At 53.7% G+C, this 14263-nt stretch overlaps 2 protein-coding genes, 1 long non-coding RNA gene and 1 pseudogene across 3 annotated transcripts; 3 read left to right on the top strand and 1 right to left on the bottom strand.

Annotated features, from left to right (window-relative positions):
- Positions 1 to 468: 468 nt before the first annotated feature.
- On the bottom strand, positions 469 to 2158 carry LOC109763468 (protein FAR1-RELATED SEQUENCE 5-like). The gene is made up of 2 exons (XM_020322323.1): positions 1212 to 2158; positions 469 to 1096 (listed from the first exon to the last, which is right to left on the bottom strand). Exons 1-2 carry the CDS (start codon positions 2156 to 2158, stop codon positions 469 to 471), a joined length of 1575 nt encoding a protein of 524 aa, XP_020177912.1.
- A 2013-nt stretch (positions 2159 to 4171) lies between these two features.
- On the top strand, positions 4172 to 5729 carry LOC120968366 (uncharacterized). The gene is made up of 2 exons (XM_073509597.1): positions 4172 to 5089; positions 5197 to 5729. The coding sequence occupies exons 1-2, from the start codon at positions 4202 to 4204 to the stop codon at positions 5383 to 5385; spliced, it is 1077 nt and encodes a 358-aa protein (XP_073365698.1). The 5' UTR covers positions 4172 to 4201; the 3' UTR covers positions 5386 to 5729.
- An 875-nt stretch (positions 5730 to 6604) lies between these two features.
- LOC120968369 (uncharacterized) lies at positions 6605 to 7069 on the top strand. The gene is made up of 3 exons (XR_005762795.3): positions 6605 to 6659; positions 6742 to 6923; positions 7033 to 7069. It is a non-coding gene; the product is annotated as an uncharacterized lncRNA (long non-coding RNA).
- A 640-nt stretch (positions 7070 to 7709) lies between these two features.
- LOC109763466 (NDR1/HIN1-like protein 13) lies at positions 7710 to 8853 on the top strand (annotated as a pseudogene).
- Positions 8854 to 14263: the final 5410 nt, after the last annotated feature.

The raw sequence follows: 14263 nt of genomic DNA, 5'->3' as shown, positions 1-14263 counted from the left end.
ATATAACAATAAGAATTTTTTAAATCAACTCTTGTAAAAAGCAACATTCTGCTTTTTTCAAACCACGCATGTAGTAATATGTTGCAATCCCACAAAACAAACATTCACAGCTAGTCAACACAACTTTTTATCATAAGTCATGGGGTGTTACAAGGAAATTCATCATTTTTTCCCTCATGAAAATATCCTAAAGTGTAAGGATTGTTTCGACACCCGGAGCTTTCGCGCTCGCATTCGCAGCAAGAAAAGCGGCAAGGAGTTGGCAATCCTTCACGTTGTGATCTTCATCTTCACAATATTTGCATGGAGTCTTCTTTTCCCTTGGCTTTGGAGCTTTCTTCGTTTTCGCCGCGTCCTTCTTTGCTTTCTTCTTCATTTCATCTTCTCGAATCTCAATTAGTGGCTTCCTGCGCTTCTCTTTCTCCTTTGGCCTCCCCTTCTTTGCTGACTTTGGTGGGTTCCGCAGTCCTACAGGGGGTGGATCCCGCTGACCTGTACTTGGACCCCCTGAGACTTGTTCATTTCCTGCATGACCTTGGGCTTCTTCGTCTCTTGCAACCCCATCAGTTGCTCTAGCTTTATTGCAGCAACCCCAACACTGCCCTGATCAATTAGCCCAGAGACAAAACTATAAGCTTCATCATTGAAGCATACATCAGAAGCGAGTTTCCCAAACTTCCGGCATAGAGAGTTAAACTTTAGGGTGTTTGTCGTGGGGACGCCGAAATGCATAGCTCTATGCCCATCGCCCGGTTCAGGCGCAAGGTCGGTTGCTCTCTTAGACCATCTTGGAAGCATGTAAGTCGCAGGTATCGTTTGCACGTTCAGGTGCACCATGGCACGGATGATATGTGGGCAGATCAGCCCACACATCTCAAACATGTTGCAGGTGCACATGTATGTCTGATCTTTAGGAGCAACACGCACTGTGTACACTTTTGGGTTGATGCCATAATTTGCAACAAGGCGAAACCAGATGACATCCCCTTGCAGCTGATATTGCAGACCATAGCCTATTGATTTAGCCAATAGTTTTTGAAACTTGGAAAATACCTCTCTGGTATAGAAATCTGCAGCTTGCTTTTCAATGTTGTAACTGCAAACAAAAAAAGCTTCCAACATCAATAAGAATTGCTACATATGTTTCAAAGAAATGCTGCAACCACACTGTACTGGAAAACTAAAAAAATGCTACATGACTTTGGACTTACTTGCCCCAGAGTGGCGGCCCCGTCGCTTCATTGATGAAGCCAGCATTGTCTTCACGATCAAGCATTAGCTCCTGGCAAAGCTCAAACTGCTGGACAAATGTCCAAACCGAGTCTCCATGATGATTTAAAGTCTTGAAGTAGGAATTCAAGCCCTCAGACCGCCCGGTTGTTCCTGTGAATGGGAAGAACTTATTCCTAAAGTACACAGGAGCCCACATCTCCCTGCTGTCCCACATGTTCTTGAGGTGTTTCTTATCAGCCACACCAAATAACTCGACCATCTGCTTCCACCGTTCTTCAAACTCCTCAACGGTATCTGAATCATTGATGCAACCATAGAATGCTTCAGCAAAAGGCTCATCCTTGCCCAGCATCTTCCCTAGTTTCGTCCTTGCAACCCGGAAGACGTGCCACTTGCAACATCTGTGTGTTGAATCTGGAAATCCCATTGAGATGGCTTTAGCCATTGCCTGGTCTTGATCAGTCATAATGTTCAACGGATCCTCGTTATTCATTGCCAACATCCATTGCTGGAAGACCCACTTGAAAGTTTCGATGGTCTCATCAGGCAACAAAGCGCACCCCAAGCAAACAGTATGTGTGTGGTTGTTAATGCCAACAATCGGAGCAAAGGGCAAGTTGTAGCGATTTGTGCAGAATGTGGTGTCGACAAACACACAATCTTTGTACTTTGGATACAAGGCCCTTGTTCTCCCATCAACCCAGAAAAGTGCCCTAATAGCTCCATCTTCTTCCAGCTTTGAGAAAAAGAAGTTGGGATTCTCCACTTGTCTTCTCTCAAAGTACTCGATTGTCAGCTCCAAATCACGCTCTGACAGGCCCCTTCGCAGCTTTGCTCTTGCATTTGTCACATCAGTCTTCACATACGGCAAACTCCTTGGATCGCAACACCGTGCATCTCCAAGCAAGCCCATCATATTAGCCATTGATATGTTGCGATAGTGCAGCGAAGTGATGTATTGCATGTCTGCATCGGGGATCTTTCTGTGAGAGCGGCAAAATCTCCGACGCCCCCTTTGCAACATCAGCTGGTGTGTGTGATCGGCCTAAAAAACTGTCACAACCCAGCTACCGTCTTTGAGGCTAACACCCATACGAGCCTTGCAATCATACCGCTCCAACCGGTTTCTTCGCCTCTTGTCGCTCACATCCATATAGATGCCAGCTTGTTTGCTTGGAGATTTTTTGTTACTAGCATAGCTCATATCAACATCATCACTCTGATTTGTTGCAGCCCCGTCAGAAATGCTTCCACCAACATTCTTTGAAGGATCTTTCCGTGAGTGTATGCACTCAAAAACTCTATAGATTAGGATGCGCTTCTGCTCCAAGCTATTTTTCCTACTATGCTTTGACGTCACAATGCGAGTTCCAAAGCCCATCTTTGAAGCATATTCATTGTAAACACGCTGAGCTTTTCTTCAACATTGTCAAAAATCATTCCAACAAAAGGGACAACTGGCTGTGATGATATATCTTCGTCTGGTTCATCAACAAGTGTTGCAGCATTTCCATTGGCATTGTCACCGGCCACACGGGCATTGCAATGGTTTGGAGCTGCACCATCCGTGTTCAGCTGCAAGGAATCGTCACTATCATGTCCCGGAGTATCATTCAGATCAATGCCATCATCTTCTTCTTTGTGCGCAACATTTTGTATATCATCATCAAGGAAAATCGATGGCTCCACAGCAACATTCTGCAACAAAATCAGCACCCAAGTCAGTTTTTTTGCTGCATGAAAAAACATGCAAAAAACACAAACAAAAAAAGGGGATGCAGCATGTCAATCACAATTCCAAAACAACTCTTGCATGCAACATTTTAGGATGTAGCATGTAATATCCAGCAAGTAGCACGTAGCAAATGCAACACATACTTGTAACATTTTACTAGCAGACAGCAGGAAGATGCTAGCATTAATTGACAACATATCAGAAACATTACACAAAAATCAAACACAAGTATGTTGAGAACATCTCTTTTTAATCTCATGCTCATCAATTGAAATCAAAGGTTGCAACATTCTTTTTGTGAACAAAAGGATCTAGGGTTGTAATTGGAAATCATACCAGATCAATTTCATCCCGGCCATGCCGTGCTGCATCTTGGAAGACCACACTAGGGTTGTAGTACCGTTGCAGCACCGGTCCACTACCACCAGGGCCTTGCCGCCTCAGGGGACTTCGGCCATGAACGGCAGCGGAGCTCGAGCCCAAATCCATGGAGGCAAGGAGGTCATTACGGATGTAAGACATGATTCGGCCGCAAGGAAGCAATTCCAAGGCCGCTTGATATATGGAGGAGCCCCTCCTCAACGTGATTCGGGCGCGAGGAACTTAAAACAGGCGGATCCGGCCGCCGCCGCCGCGGATCGGGGACGGGCAGACGCGAGGGATCCAGCTCCCTTGTTTTTCTGGTTGTGGCTGTTCGTACAACGGTTGCAACAAAACGTGTCTTTTTTGCTGCAACGGTTTGTTCGGTACACACTCACGCGCAGATCTAACGGTTCACGCTAACCGCATCGGACGGCTCGGACTCGACCGGCCCAACAATTGGGCCGGTGCGCCGGCGCAGATCGCTGCCTTTTTCAGAAGCGGAGAAATATCATATCGAGAGGATAGAATGAGCGACTTGCTACACGACAGGAGCGGAGCGTGTTCCGAAGAGCCGACCATTCGGGCCCACTTGGCAGCAGGAGTTGCTTCCCGTATCTGTCCATCGGGCGCGTGAGGACCGAGGACTAGTCGTTGATACGTCGGGCCCCACCTGTCTGTCCGTCTGTCGTTGAGGAGCGAGTGGCGAGTGAGACAGACGAGAGCGGATCATTAGACCGCGGCGAGATACGCCGTGTCTCCTCGCCGTCGCTATAAAACGAGCACCCCCGGGAGGAGACAGCCCACCCGCAGCCCATTCGCACGTGCCACCGTCGATCGGCCCTCGAATCCTGCTCTCTCCTCTCCTCCCTCATGGCGCCCACGCCCTCCTTCCTCTTCGGCGCCGCCCCGGAGGACACGTCGGCCCATGCCGTCGTGCCGGACCTCTCCGACGCGGTGGCGCGGGCGCGGCTGCGCCGGCAGGCGGCGTCCGGGCAGGGGAGGCAGCAGGCGGCCTCCCGCGGCGGGGCGCCGCCCAGGAAGACCCCGCAGCGCGGCCTCGGCGTGGCGGAGCTCGAGCGCCTGCGCTGCGGCGGCGTCGACCCGCTGTGCGACCTCAACGCCGCCGCCGCCGCCGCCATGCTGGAGGCCGTCGCCGCCAACCTGCAGGCGCAGGGCAACTCCGTCGTCCTGCAGCACCACCACGACTACCTGCCCGCCTTCGACGCCGCCACCGGCTCGCGCTACTACTCGCCGCTCCTGGTCCAGCCGCCGCCCGCCCCTCCGGCGCCGCAGCCGCCGGCTCCCGTCGCCGTCCGCTACGTCCAGGGCGTGGCGCCCGAGCAGCAGTACTTCATGGACCGCTGGGGCCGCATGGGGGGGTTCGTCCCGGCGGGCCATGGCCACCAGCCGCAGCTCCAGGTGCCGGCGCCAGAGCACCCTTCATGCCAAAGCACCATCTGGCGTCCGGCGTGCTCCTCCGCCTCCTGCCTCCACGCGGGCCAACGCTGCGACCTCTGCTCCAAGGTACTCCGCTGCAAAAATTGGAGAGCTTTCTGCTCCTCCAACATTCATTTTCTTGTGCCAATTAACCAATCTTGTCTTCTTTCCTGCGCGCCCGTGTTGATCTTCTCGATCTCGCCTACAAAGACGATGGTGGGCTTGGCAGATAGAGGAACACGGGCCCCTGCCGCCGGCACCACCGACGCGCCATACTACTCCATCTACGATCTCGCCGCCACCTTGACCGCCGCTCGCAAGGTACGTGCATTGGTTCGAGGCGTTTGCAAAGCTCGGCACTTCCACCATTCATCCAGATTTGCCAGAACTAACTGATGGCTGTGTTGCAACACCCGATCGATTTGCAGGAGACGGCCGGAGAAGGGTTCTTGGTGGCAGCGGAGGGGAGGAAGGAGGTGCGGGAGATCGAGTTCTTCCCGACGAGGGTCACCAGCCACGGCGGTCCCGACGAGTCCGAGCTGCGCAGGACGCCGCCCTCCTCCTCCTCGCCGTCCGGCGCCGTCGGTGGCTCCCTGGACCTGTCCCTGAGACTCTAGCTAGGGTACCGACATCCGATCAGTATCCGCTCGTAGATCCATATGAACTAGTTCTGTTAGATTGTTTTGGATTAATGCTTGTCATTTCGGGAGCTAATTACAGTTTGCCAAACATACATGTATGGGATGAAAACGAGATGAATGCCCCTAGTGCTGTTTTAACTAGACTAGTAGTTAATTTGGTGATGAGATAGTACTCTAGATGATTCGTACCATGTCGTAAGCCAACCAATTAATGTTTCCGGTGATCTATATACTCCCTCCATTCATAAGTATAAGTCTGTTTAGATATTCGAATATGAAAACAAACGGAGCAAAATAAGTTAATTTACACTTTAAGATATGTCGACATACATCCATATGTAATCCATTTTAAAATCTATAAAAGACTTATAGTATGTAGGAACTGAGGGAGTACAACCACATTTCTTTCCTTTTTAGTTCATTGTCATTTTTTGAAATTCAGATTTTTTTTTGTTCGGGAATATATGTTAAATTCACGAACATTTATTGAAATTCATGAATATTTTTTGGATTCATGTACATTTTTTCTGAACTTCTTCAATTCATGTGTATGTTTTAATATTCATGAACAATTTTGGAATTCGCGATCATTTTCGGAAACCAGGAGCTAATTATATTATAACTACTGATTTCAAACAAAAGCAAAAGCAAATGCGAAGGCTGCATTATGATGACTCAAGCTCAAACTGCTTGTGCAGACCGACGTCTGTTTGTGTTTGCAGTGCAATTACCCAGCCCTTCCTTTGGGCCTCTCCAGACTCAAAAGCATATTTAGTTTCCTCCCTCCATGCATGGCTAGCCAGGGGGACCAAGCTAGAGCCGTAGAGCCGCTGAGGTGAGGAGGATCTGCGGTGGCACAGCATCTACCGATGGAAGGGAGCACACACACGGCGCGCATGGCATGATCAGTGCCGCTGCGAGTGGCACGCTGCTGCTGTTCGCAAGCGGCTGCCGGGCAGCGAAAGGGACGGCCGTGGATTGGAAACCGAAGCGAATCCCATCGCAGATACGACGGATCTCCCTCTCCCCGTCGTCGTCCCATCCCGATCCCGTGCATGCAAACTTCTCCACCTGGCTCTGTTAATTTGTCGAGGTAATAGCACCCCAGGTACGCTAACTTGCACATAATGTGATGATTTAGTCCCAAACTTATAAAACTTTACTTCATCATACCCCAACTTGCACCTCGTGTGATGATTTAGTCCCAGGCCAATCACAGCTCGACAATTGGCAGCCAGGTGGCTGGACCGGTCAGCGCACGCACTTTTGCAGAAAACCCCCTACCGTTTTCTTTAATCAACCCGCACTCACCTCCCATAATTTTGTTCCCAGGTGTTCCCTATCATGATCTGAGCTCAGCAAACAACTCAACCGGTCCCATGTTCGATCGTTATAGTAGCGGCCCGGGTGGTTTGTTCACACAGAACAAGATGAGGAGGTGTAACCCTGTGGCTTTCGGCATGACACCGGCTGTCAAGGTCTAGAATGTTTGTCTGAATGCCTGCGCTCCACAGGTGCGTGCCTATCAGACTATGAGAAAAAAATCTGTAACTGGGATGTGCAGATCCTTGAATAGTAATTTGGTTCGGAAACTAACGACAATTTAAATGAACAAAATTTGAGCCAACCCACTGCACCAGATGCTGATGGTCGTTGAGTTTGGATCTTCGCCGTTTGATGTTGGCATGGAACATGAGGAGAGCGACGACGAGTTGTCATTAGTCTTCTTATATATGAAGCTGTGCAGCAGTGCGGAGACAAGAAGGAACTCGGCGGGTACGTGCTGAGTGACGCGCTCCGTTTTAGTACATTTGTACACTCGTTTACTTTGCTTAATGATTGCTGATTTGCTTGCTTTGCTGTTGACTGTTTCAGACAATGGTTCCGCCACACTATTCCTTTCCTCGTGGAGGTGACAGGGCACCGGTTTAGAGTTTGGTTCGAGTACACGGTTGACTTCAGCTTCATGTGCATGGAAGGCGCCGTTCGATGCTTCAACGAGAAGGACCGTGTCATGAGTTGGAACCAGCCAGTGTGGAGGCTGCTGGTCTCTCTTCAAGTTTGGGTACGTGCACTGGTGAACAGGAGCCGTAGTGCGTGCTGTCCCATGGTACAAAAACAAGAGATTTCCCATCTATTGACTCCAAAGCTATAGGACGTACTAGCACTGAACGCCGTGCTAAACAAGTACTCCGTACTATTCGGTTGGGAAGTACCAATGCGCGCAAAACATTCTGGCACGGACGGTTTTGATATCGCAGATTGATCCCCACGCGCGACGTGAGGAGCAGGAGCGGCCTATGATGAACGACGGCCGCGTCCACCAGCTCCGACTTCTCCGGCGAGTGCGCTTACTCCTCCTCCGACCCCTCCCCCAGCCCGCTCTGCAGTCCACTTCCAGAAGCCCGTCCCGCCGCCGCCCCAACACCAGCAGAAGCCGCCGGCGCCGCAGCCCGGCACGTACGTGGTGCAGGTGCCCAAAGACAAGGTCTTCCGCGTGCCGCCGCCGGAGAACGCGCGCCTCTTCCAGCACTACACCCGCCGCGCCGACTGCTCCTGCCTCCGCGCCTCTACCTCGCCGTCGCGGTCCTCTCCCTCGCCTTCAAGCCCAGGCAGCCGGCGTACTCGGTCGTGTCCCTCGCAGTGTCGGGCCTCGCCGGCGTCAGCAACGCCTCGGCCCCCGGCTCGCTCTCGCCGGGGTTCGCCGCGACCGTCCGCGCCGACAACAGCGCCAACGGCAACGGCAAGGTCGGCGTGCACTACGACGGCGCCGGGAGCCGCGTCGCCGTGTCGTACGAGGGCGTGAGCCTGGCGGACGGCGCGTGGCCGGCCTTCTACCAGGTGCCGTGCAACATCACGGTGTTCGTGGCGAAGGCGGAGGGCCGCACCGGGATACGGTTCTCGGAGCGCGAGCGCGGGCAGATGGCCGCGGCAGAGCGGCTCCGATCGGTGCCGTTCGACGTGGACATCACGGTGCCCGTGCGGCTGCAGCTCGGCGGCGTGAGGACGTGGGCCGTGCCGGTGACGGTTCGGTGCGCCATGACGGTGGACAGGCTCGCCGCCAGCGCCAAGGTGGTGTCCAGGCCGTGCGACGTCAATGTGCCGTTCTTGTTCCGTTCTGGAGGAACTGACGCCGCCGATGCAAGAAAAAATGGCTAATGGCTGATTAGGAGAGCACTTCTTGCAGGTAGCGGCCAAGGATTCATGCTACTTCCGTGATTCTTTTTTCTCCCCATTAATTTGTATGTTGGTTTTTTTTAGAAAAGGAGGATGACCCCCGGCTTCTGCATCTGGGAGATGCATACGGCCACTTTATTTGTATGTTGGTTTGATTCGAGCAATGTTAATTCTTTTCTCCGTTGAGAACTTGAAATCATGTTCTGCCGCGAAATTGTGCTGCAGTAAAGATGTTCATGAGGTGCAACATCTCTTCTCCTGAAAGACTGAAAGAAAATGGTGTTGTGCACTGATACCTGTTCTGTTACAGTATGAACAGTTTTATCATGTGGTTTTCAGTAGAAACTACACATTTTATTTTGAAACAGTAGCAACTACATGTCGTTTTGAATATGAACATTCGTAGTTCCAAGCAAACTTGGAATCTTGGATGTACTCCACTTTACACTAGGTTATTTATGCTTTTGCAGTCAATGGGAGGTGAGTGCGGGTTGATTAAAAAAACAGTAGGGGGTTTTCTGCAAAAGTGCGTGTGCTGACCGGTCTGGCTGCCAATTGTCGAGCTGTGATTGGCCTGGGACTAAATCATCACATGAGGAACAAGTTGGGGTATGGTGGAGTGAAGTTTTGCAAGTTTGGGACTAAATCATCATATTCTGTGCAAGTTAGGGTACCTGGTGCTATTACCTCTAATTTGTTTGTTTGTGTGAGATAGTACCACGTCCAATACAAAAATACGGCTCATGTAGGCTGCCGCCTACCTACGTACGTAGTACGTGGCCTCCACCTAAATCCTGCATGCCACTGCTTGATCCCTCCACATTCCATTGGTGCATCGTCGGTGATCATGGATTCTAGGGATTACTCCTAGGGATTCTGCGTGGGCGTGCGTGCGTGGTCGTCGAGGGAGATCGAGATGCAACTGATCATGGCACCGAGATGGAGATGCTGCTGGCGAATCTGTGGCAGTGTGGATCAGGCTGTGCTGCATCCTGCATGCAAAGCAGTGCCAGTTCTCACCAATCACACGCCGTGCCTTTAACCCTCTCATCTCATCTCCTGTACCCCCTCTGCCGATGCAAAGCGAGCTGCGACAAATGCAGGCGATCAGGCCGATCCGTCCGGCCAGTGTGTGCGCAAAAGTAGCTTTGGCTCCACCTTTCTTTCCCTTGATCCCATGGAGTATCATCCCCCTAGGGCTTTGCACTGCATGCACAGCGGCCTAGTTGATCATCTTTGTCATCACGAGAGCAAACTAGTTTTCTGCAGATAGTGCTTCTCCTTGTGTTGTGTGTGTGGCTTTCTGCATGTTCAATTTTGGCATTCGTCTTCTGGAGTATCTTTGAACTATCCCAATTGTACTGATCGGCACATGTCGCTCTCTGATGGGAGTATCTTTGGATTTCAAAAGCAAGTCCTTGAAGCCCTAAAAGAAAAGAAAAAGAGGACGGAACACGGAAGACAAATCTGACATGTAGTATATGCCATTGCAACGTGAATCTGCAGCATTGATCCATCTCTCTCTTTTTTCTTGAAAGACAACATTGATCCATCTCAAGACAAGAGTGTTGAGTATAATGTATATTAGAAGTATAGGATAGATTAGGATTTGTTCCTACCTTGTCTTGTACTTTAAGTTGGTCATTGTACTCCTACATATATGCCCACGAGGCTCAAGCAATACAATGAACAATTTCATCAATCTCTCTCCCCCTTCTAACATGGTATCTATCGCAAGTCGATCCTAAACCCTAGCCGCCGCCGCTTCCGCACCCGCGCGCCGCCCCCGGGGCGGTCGGCCTCCATGACCGCCGCCGGGGGCCGCGGCGCCCGTACCTAGGGTTCGTTCGCCGGTCGTGTTGACTGGCTGCCCTAGAGAGTCTTTTCCCCGAGCCTTGCTCCGGGGTTTTCTCTCTCCCGCCGGTCATCTTGATCGCGCGGTTTCTTTTTGGTTTTCCGATCTATTCTTCATCGGTTTGCGTCGCCCACCGCCGCCGTCGACCCCGAGCGCCTCTACTCCGACCCCGGCACGACCAGCCGGCCTCTCCTCCGACCCGACGGCCACGCGCGCCGAGGCGGCCCGTCAGGGCCAGCCGCCGTCCGCGCGTATATCCGCGCGTCGCCCTGCGCCGGCCGTCACCGCCCTGCTCCGACCGGGACACCTGCATCGCCCCAACCCGGTGGCCTCGCGCCATGCGATGGCCAATCATAGCCGTCGCTCGCGCGCCGGCCCGCCCATCGATCCACATCATCCGCCTCCGCTGCGTCTGCACGGCGGCCCGGTGGTCTACCTCGTTGGCCTCGTCCTCGGCTGCGTCGGGACAGCTGCGTCAGGCTCGTCGGCTACCTCAACTCGGGCGCCGCTGCTCCGTTGGTTGCTCGGGCCTCTCAGTCCGGGCGCCGGCGTTGCTTTGGCAGCCCGGGTGCCCGTGCTGACAAGCTCGTCCGCACGACGTCTCACGCCGTCCGTCGTCGCCGGCTTCATCTCGGAATCCGCCGCCACCACGCCTCCACCGAGCGGCGTCCCCGACCTCGCGCGCGATCGGCTTGATCACCCGCTCGCCGCCGCGATCCGCCTCATCTACGCTGCGCGACCGACCTGGCCCGTCGGTTACGCACGCCTCCGCAGGTCCCGTGAAGATTGTCACCGAGTTCAACGCGCCTCTTCACCGATCGAGCATCGGGCTGCCGCTGCGTCACCCCGACGGGCCGCAGCGCCGCCACCCCGTGGTTCTCCTCGCGGCTGCATCGACTCGTGCGTCGCCCCTTCGGGCCGTAGTGTCATGATATGCGGTCCCCGCTGCCACCCCGAGGCCGTCCCCGCTGTTGCACAGACTCGCGAACCGCCGTTGTGTCGCCCCTTAGGGCCGCAGCGTCGCGGCCCGCGGTCCCCGCTGCCGCCCAGAGGTCTTCCCGCCGTCGCCCCGACCCGCCTGCCACCGCTGCGTCGCCCCTTCGGGCCGTAGCGCCGTGGCCCGCGGTCCGCTCCGTCGTCACCGCGCGTTGACCTCCTGTGGTATGCGCCGTGCCGTCTTCCTTGGCGCGGGAACGCCACCGTCCGCTCCGGTCTTCGTCACGCTGTCAGGGTTCTTTGCCTACTTCGAGCACCGCCGCCGCCGCCGTCAGGCCGCCGCCGCCGCCGCTACCTTCATAGCCGCCGCCGCCGCCCGTCCACCCCCTTCATCTTCGTCCAAGCACCAGCCCATCGCCAGCGTCGCCGTCATCTACCCCGACCACTTCGTCTACTCCGACCACCGTTGGTGACATCGGCCCCGCGCCGATGGACGCCGCAATCGTCGTCGAGTTCTTCTCTGCTGGCCCTTCCGACTTCTCCGACATGGCCTACAGCTCGTGCAGGTCCCTCGTCTACGCATGCCCCGTGCTGGCAACACCGATCCGTGCCTTCATCCACGACGTGTCCCCGGGCCTGGCAAGCCTGGTCGGCGCTTCGTCAACTTCGTCTTCGTCCGTCTACGCATGCCCGGTGCTGGCAACACCGGTGCGTGCCTTCATCCACGATGTGTCCCCGGGCTTGGCAAACCCGCCGCGACGCGTCGTCAACAACATTTTCTTCCCGGCGCACCCCTACTTCGACACCACTGCGCCCATGCTAACTCGGCGTCCCCTTGCGCCCGCGGCTCCACGACGACTTCCTCGACACCGGCTACCCCGACTCGACATCGACCACGGCATTCTTCGCACGGCTACCTCGACCACGGCTCCACCACCCACGCTCTCGGCTACATCGACAAATGGCAGAAAGGGCTACCGCCTGCTTGAGCAACCTCGTCGGTTTCCACTCCTGCCATGACTCCGCGATGCGTCGACCGTTACGACTGTGGTGGGGTGTCCGTCGGCTTGCCTTCGGATTCATCTCCAGTCTTACCGTCTGCGTCGCTACCGTTGTGACTGCGGGGGGATGTTGAGTATAATGTATATTAGGAAGTATAGGATAGATTAGGATTTGTTCCTACCTTGTCTTGTACTCCAAGTTGGTCATTGTACTTCTATATATATGCCCACGAGGCTCAAGCAATACAATGAACAATTCCACCAATCTATCGCTCCCTTCTAACAAAGAGAATGATCCATATCTTTCTGGCTGATGTCTGCTGTGCCTGCCCCACGCAAAAAGGAAAGCGCTCGAGGGAAGCATCTTTGTACCGGCCGCTACGACAAGGCTGCAAGTTTTTGTGCATGCAAAAAAAAGAGAGAGTATTATGTGTGCATGTGAGCCATGAGAAATATGCATGTATCTCTCTCAAACTGATTTGCATCTAACAATGCATATCTCCCTAAGGCTTTGTTCGGTTGTAGTGGAAATAAACCTCTAGTGGATTTAACCCTCTAGAGGATTAGGTGACCCCTGATTGACACGAAAACCACTCGGGGGCCAAATCCCTGCCACTATGCAATCCAAGCGTCAGGCTAAATCAGTTCGGACGGCTGAATCTGATGGAGGTACCGGGCTGGCCGTTCCAGAGGAATTTGGAGCCGTACTCGATGCCCTGCAGGTCTTGTTCCTGGATTCAGCAGTTCGGCCTTGTTTAGGTACACGATCATGAGGCTAAGAATTCAATCTTCACACTTCAAGATTCAAGATCCAAACCAGACATTAGAGGTGGAGGAGCACGGGCTTACCGGTCCACCATTGGGGAAGAAGCACGCCGGCTATAGGGTTGTTGTGGACTTGTGGTCGCCAGAAAGCTCGCAGCGCCGCTGCTCCGGGTCGCCGGCGAGCTCACGCCGCCGCTGCAGTTGGATGAGGTGCCGCCGGTTGGGCAGGGGAGAGGAAGAGGAAGGGGACGGGGAAGCACCGCCGCGGTCTCCTCCAGTAGCGCTGCCGCTGGTCCTCCGTCTCCAGCGCTGGCGCCGGCGCAGGCGCCACCACACAATCGAAAGAGGGAAAGAGGGGTTGGGGCGAGAGAGAGGACTCGAGCGGGGGTTGCTTCCACGGGGTGGGAGGAGAGTGTTACTTCCCAACGGTTTCCGCGTGGTTTACGAGAGGTTTGAGCGGGGTTTCATACCGGCCGGTGCTAACCGAAGGCACACAGAGGGCAGACCGGGATTGAAGCCCGGTCGGGCGAAATCCACCCGGATCGGGCGGATTGGCGCTCAATCCCGGCGGGGTCGGGCGTAACCGAACATAGCCTAATGGAGGGGACTTTTTCGACAAAAAATGAAGGGGACCTGCGTGCATACATCAAACCAAATCGTGATATGGCCGAAATTTTGACAAAAATGATGAACTATGGTTAGCAAGGTGATGTTTGTCGTTCCTGCCCCACACAAAAAGGAAAGCGGTGGTGGGAAGCATCTTTGTTGTACCGGCAGCTACGACAACAAGGCTGCAAGCTTGTGCGTGAGCCATGAGAAACATGCATCTCTCTCTCTCTCTCTCTCTCTCTCATAATTTTCTCTCAGTTATGTCACTGTAGCGTAGGGTTACAGACGTTTATAGAACCAATCATTTTATGTAAGGTAGGATCCAATTGCGCAGCCCTGGCTGAAAGTACAAGGCGTGCATGGCCCAATCAAGTAACAAGGCATCAATATCAAGTGGTGTGGTCGGAACGGATCCTCCATCTTAAATTTTTGGTCTACTTTGTCTCGCAGTCCACTGTCCAGTTCAATTAAGGGATGCTGCATTTTCACTTTTCATTCAAGAAAAGAATCT

Source organism: Aegilops tauschii, chromosome 1, assembly GCF_002575655.3.
Source record: "Aegilops tauschii subsp. strangulata cultivar AL8/78 chromosome 1, Aet v6.0, whole genome shotgun sequence".
NCBI classification, from domain to species: domain Eukaryota; kingdom Viridiplantae; phylum Streptophyta; class Magnoliopsida; order Poales; family Poaceae; genus Aegilops; species Aegilops tauschii.
This window is presented reverse-complemented; position numbering and strand designations above follow the sequence as displayed.